Genomic DNA, 4398 nt, shown 5'->3' on the forward strand with positions numbered 1-4398 from the left:
GGTGCCACCCCTCTGTGTCCTCCAGCCCCCAGGTCCCGGTGGATGACGATTATTTCCTGGGGAGCGAGGCCGTCCTCGGGGACCAGCCCATCTACGCCAACATGCAGGGCCCCAGCGAGGACAACCTCTACATCATCGCTGACCAGTGAGGGGGCTGGGGGGGCCGGGGGGTGAAGCTCTGGCTCCCACCCATGCTTCTCCCCAGGGCTTTCCCTGGTGGCCCTCCAGCCCAGAGGGGATGAGGATGGGCACTCCCCGTGGATGAAGGCTCTGTGGCTATCCCCAGAGCTGGGAGGGGGATACGCGTGGTCCCCACACATGCATCTGGCCAGGGCTGCCTTTCTCGGGGGGGTGTGGGGGGGTATTTTTAATCCTCCCCCACCCCAGCCCCCTCCTTCGCCCCAGTTCCCACAGCAGGGCGAGGGCTGAGGGCCGGCGCTTCCTCCTGGGGCCAGCGGCCACCGACTGCCGGGACACCTCAGGCACGCAACGGCACGCTCCTCTTTTGACTGCCGATGGAGGATGTCAGGGTGCACGTGCGCCTGGGGACATACAGGCGGTTGGGGATATCCGGGCACTGGGACCAACCCCACTGTTGCCTGCTACCCCCCCTTTTCCTGCTAAATTTACCAGTTTGGGGAACAGAGCAAAAGCCCCTTTTTTTTAATGCTCCCGGCAATATCCCTGAGCCCGTTGCTGCCAGGTTGCGCACCCCAAGGGGACCGGCAGCCTGGGGACATAGGGACTTGTGGGTGCTCCCCCCCAACTCTGCATGTGTCCCCTGAGCTCCAGTCCTTCTGGTGCTCCACTGTGCCTCATTAAATGGTTTTAATTATCTTAAATTACCTTGTATAGCTCATGGTCTGCTGGGAGCCCCAGGAGGGACACAGGGTGGCTGCCCCACTGCCGTTCCCGGGCTGGATCTGTCCCTCTGGCAGCAGCGGGGTGGCCCTGGCTGAGCAGAGCCACGGTTCGTTATCTGTTAATGGCACTGACAGCCCCGATAAGGGGTGTCGGTAGCATAGGGGCAGCTGTAAACATTAACCCAAAGGAGCTGCCCTGGAGGTCCCTGGGAGGAAAGCCCCTGGACTCCCAGAGCCCCTGTCCCCAGAGCGGGGGTGCCAAGGGACCAGGACCCTCAAGAACAAGTCCCCAGAGCCCAGGTCCCTTTGGCCCAGGTCCCCAGGGTGAGGGTCACTGAAGCCCAGGTCCCTCAAGTCCACGTCCCCAGAGTGGAGGACCCCATAGCTTGTGTCCCTCAAGCCCTGGTCCCCAGAGACTCCATCCCCAAAGCGGAGGTCTCCCTATCCCACATCCCTCAAGCCCTGCTCCCCAAAGCCCACATCGCCAGCGTGGAGGCTCCCATATCCCATGTCCCTCAGACCCTGATCCCCAAAGGCCCTGTCCCCAGAGTGGAGGTCCCCATATCCCACATCCCTCAAGCCCAGGTCCCCACTGGGAGCTGCCAAGAGGCCAGACAGCCCAGGACATCCCCGGGACGTGCTGGAAGAGGGGACAGAGCAGAGAGGAGCTGTGACCAGCAGAGCCACCCCATCCAGCTGCAGCGAGTCTCTTGGGGACACCATGTGTGCCACCGACCTCCGCACAGCCTGAGGGAGCCGGGATTCCCCTCACCCCTTGGTGTCCACGGGGTCCCATGGCTGGAGGTACCTGGAAACTGGGCAGCATCCATGTCCTGGCTGGACGTCTCGCCCAAAGGGTCAAGGCTGTGCCCAGCGCCCATCTCAAGGACACAAACAACTCAAAGGTCTCTGGGAGCATCGCCCAGGCATTACTCACCTGCCACGGCAGCCGCTGCCAGGGCGGGGATGGGGCTGGCCTGGCCCCGGAAAGCCCAAAGGATTTACCGGCAAATCCTTACGGATTCAGCTCCCGGCTGGTCACCTGTGGAGGGGGACCGAGGGTCCGAGCTGTGGGACCCCCTGTTGAACGCGTGCTCACCCCATGCCATTGGAGACTCCCGCCTAATCGTGTGGGAAGAGCAGCCAGCATCCCTGGTCCCATCACTTTATTAATTAACATTATTACATTTCCTCTGTTTTATAGAAATATATAAAATACAACTACACAAAAAAACCCCCAAACCTTTCCCCAAAAGATATTTCGCTATAAAATACAATAAGTTAGCAATAAATAGGAGGGTTGTATAAATAAGTCTCTAAGCAGAGAAGAGGTGATGCTCAGACATGGGGTGGGCTGCGGCCACCTGGGGACAGACCCACCCCAGCCCCCTTGGGCTCTCTCGCGTGGGAAAGATCCATCTACCAAATAAAATAGGGTTTTAAATAAGGGGAAAATAAGTTATTGTGGCCTGTGGAAGGGGGTTCAGAACTGGAGACCCTGTGGCTGAGATGGGCAGTGGAGCCAGGGTGGGTGTGGAGGTGCATTTTGTGCCACGGGGCCTGGTTTTTGGGATGCCGGAGCTGCTGGAAGGTGGGCAGGCTCTGCCCCATCTGGGCGGTGACAGGTCCCGGTGCGAGCTGGAGGTGATGCTGTCAGGCACAGTGGCACCTGGTGACCAGCATGTCCTCGAAGAGGGTGGAGACCAGCCTGCCCTCGCCATCGTAGTGCATCAGCACCATGGGGTCGTAGCCGGCGGGGACACAGCAGGGCGGGGGGGTGGCTTTGGAGAGGGAGTGCATGCGGGCTTTGATCTGGGCGTGCATGCTGGCCGGCTTGTAGTTGTGGGGACAGGAACCTTCGCAGAACCTCATGTAGTAGCTGTTGGGGGCGATGACCCAGTCTGACCAGCCGATGTCCTGGAAGGAGACCTTGAGCGACTTGAGGCAACACTTCCCATCGCTTTTCCCGCACTCCTCCTCCAGCCCCCGGGCTCTCCTGGCCCTGCGGCCCGCAGGCTCATGGGTTTCCACCTCCAACACCAGGGTCTCATCTCCCGAGGTGTCCAACAAGGTTGAGACGTCAGCTGTGAAGGTCAACTCCAGGCGCAGCGTGTCCTCGGGACTGGCAACCCAGGGCTGGATGGCCGCTGTGAGGTCCAGGCTCGGGGTGTCAGGGTCCAGCTCTTGGCTATGTAGGAGCTGGGGGGTCCCCTGAGCCCCCCCCAGGGTGTAAATGCTGACACGGGAGGGCACCGAGGTGTCGAGTGGGGACATGCTGGGGGGTGACAGCGACTGCTTGAAGAGCTTCAGCTTTGCTCGGGCCACCCGGAGCTGCCGGTGGAAAGCTTTGGTGCGGGAGAGGATGAGATGGTAGCAGTAGGGGCCACGGGGGCCCTGGTGTCCCCGGGGGTCCTGGTGTCCCTGGGGGATGTCCGGCTGGTGAAGCACTGTGGGGACAGGGAGGACAGCTGATGTAAGAGCCAGCAATCCATCCCACCAGCCAAGGCTCGTGACCGCTCCTGTCGGGCAGCCAAACTGCCGCCACTGGGGAATCACCCAAATCCCAAGGGATACTGAGGCTGGGGAAATCCGACTTCGTCCTCAGCCCTGCATCACCCAGGACCTGGGGACCCCCAGCCTGAGGGTCTCACCAAGGGGCGGGAGCTGGTGCTGGAGCAGGTCCCCCAGATCCCAGCAGGGTCTGTCCCCCTGCCCCGTGCCCCTGCTGTCCCCCTGCAGCCCAAGCAGCAGGAGCTGAATCACCCCAGAGCCAGATAAATCCCTAAATCACCTGATCCAGATAAAACCCCCAATTGCGCGGAGCAGCCAGCTGGGGCTGGAGGGTCGGCACCTCCCCTCTGCTCACCCCCAAGCTGGCTCAAACCCTGCTCCCAGCACCGGCAGCCGCCATCACCATGCTGGTCAAAGCTTTCTTCCCGAATTTACTGGGTTCTGCATTTTTAAGCAAAACAGCTCGGAACGGTGGCTCCCCCCTGCTGCCAGGGCAAGGGAAGCAGCTGGCACTAGGACGAGGATGACCACGGCCACTGCAGTTCATGCCCGGTCATGTCCTGGCACATGCCGAGGCAGCCGGGCTGGCATCCCCGAGTGGGGACACGTTGGGGGACACATGTGTAAGTGCCCCGGGGGGGGGATGAGGGTCACGGGATGTGCTTGGAGCCACGGCCACTTACATGTGGGTGTCAGGCGATGGAGGTGCAAGGTCCCAGGCACAGCTCCCTCCTCCTCCCGGCTCTGGTTCCCCATCAGCTCAGCCACTTTCTGCCGGTACAGCCGCTGTGCGCTCCGGATGCTCTCCCGGTCCAGCCGGTGCCGGACCACGGGGGGAGCGGGCATCCCCAACCGCTCCAGGATCCCCTTTTTGATGGCTTCCAGCTGGAGCCTGTCCTCATCCCATGTGTGGGGCCTCAGCTCTACACCGGTGAGAAGCAGCAGGAGCTGGAGGCAGGTGAGCATGGCCCCCATGTCCCGCAGAGCCCTGGGCATCGCGCCGGCAGCCGGTGGTCCCGGGGCG

General features: G+C 62.0%; 1 protein-coding gene across 1 annotated transcript; it reads right to left on the bottom strand.

The window, feature by feature from the left end:
* Positions 1-2516: 2516 nt before the first annotated feature.
* Positions 2517-4370, bottom strand: GDF15 (growth differentiation factor 15). The gene is made up of 2 exons (XM_009649316.1): positions 4058-4370; positions 2517-3310 (listed from the first exon to the last, which is right to left on the bottom strand). The coding sequence occupies exons 1-2, from the start codon at positions 4368-4370 to the stop codon at positions 2517-2519; spliced, it is 1107 nt and encodes a 368-aa protein (XP_009647611.1).
* Between the last annotated feature and the right edge of the window lie 28 nt (positions 4371-4398).

The sequence above is a fragment of the Egretta garzetta genome, unplaced genomic scaffold, assembly GCF_000687185.1.
Source record: "Egretta garzetta isolate BGI_Z169 unplaced genomic scaffold, ASM68718v1 scaffold392, whole genome shotgun sequence".
Classification (NCBI taxonomy): domain Eukaryota; kingdom Metazoa; phylum Chordata; class Aves; order Pelecaniformes; family Ardeidae; genus Egretta; species Egretta garzetta.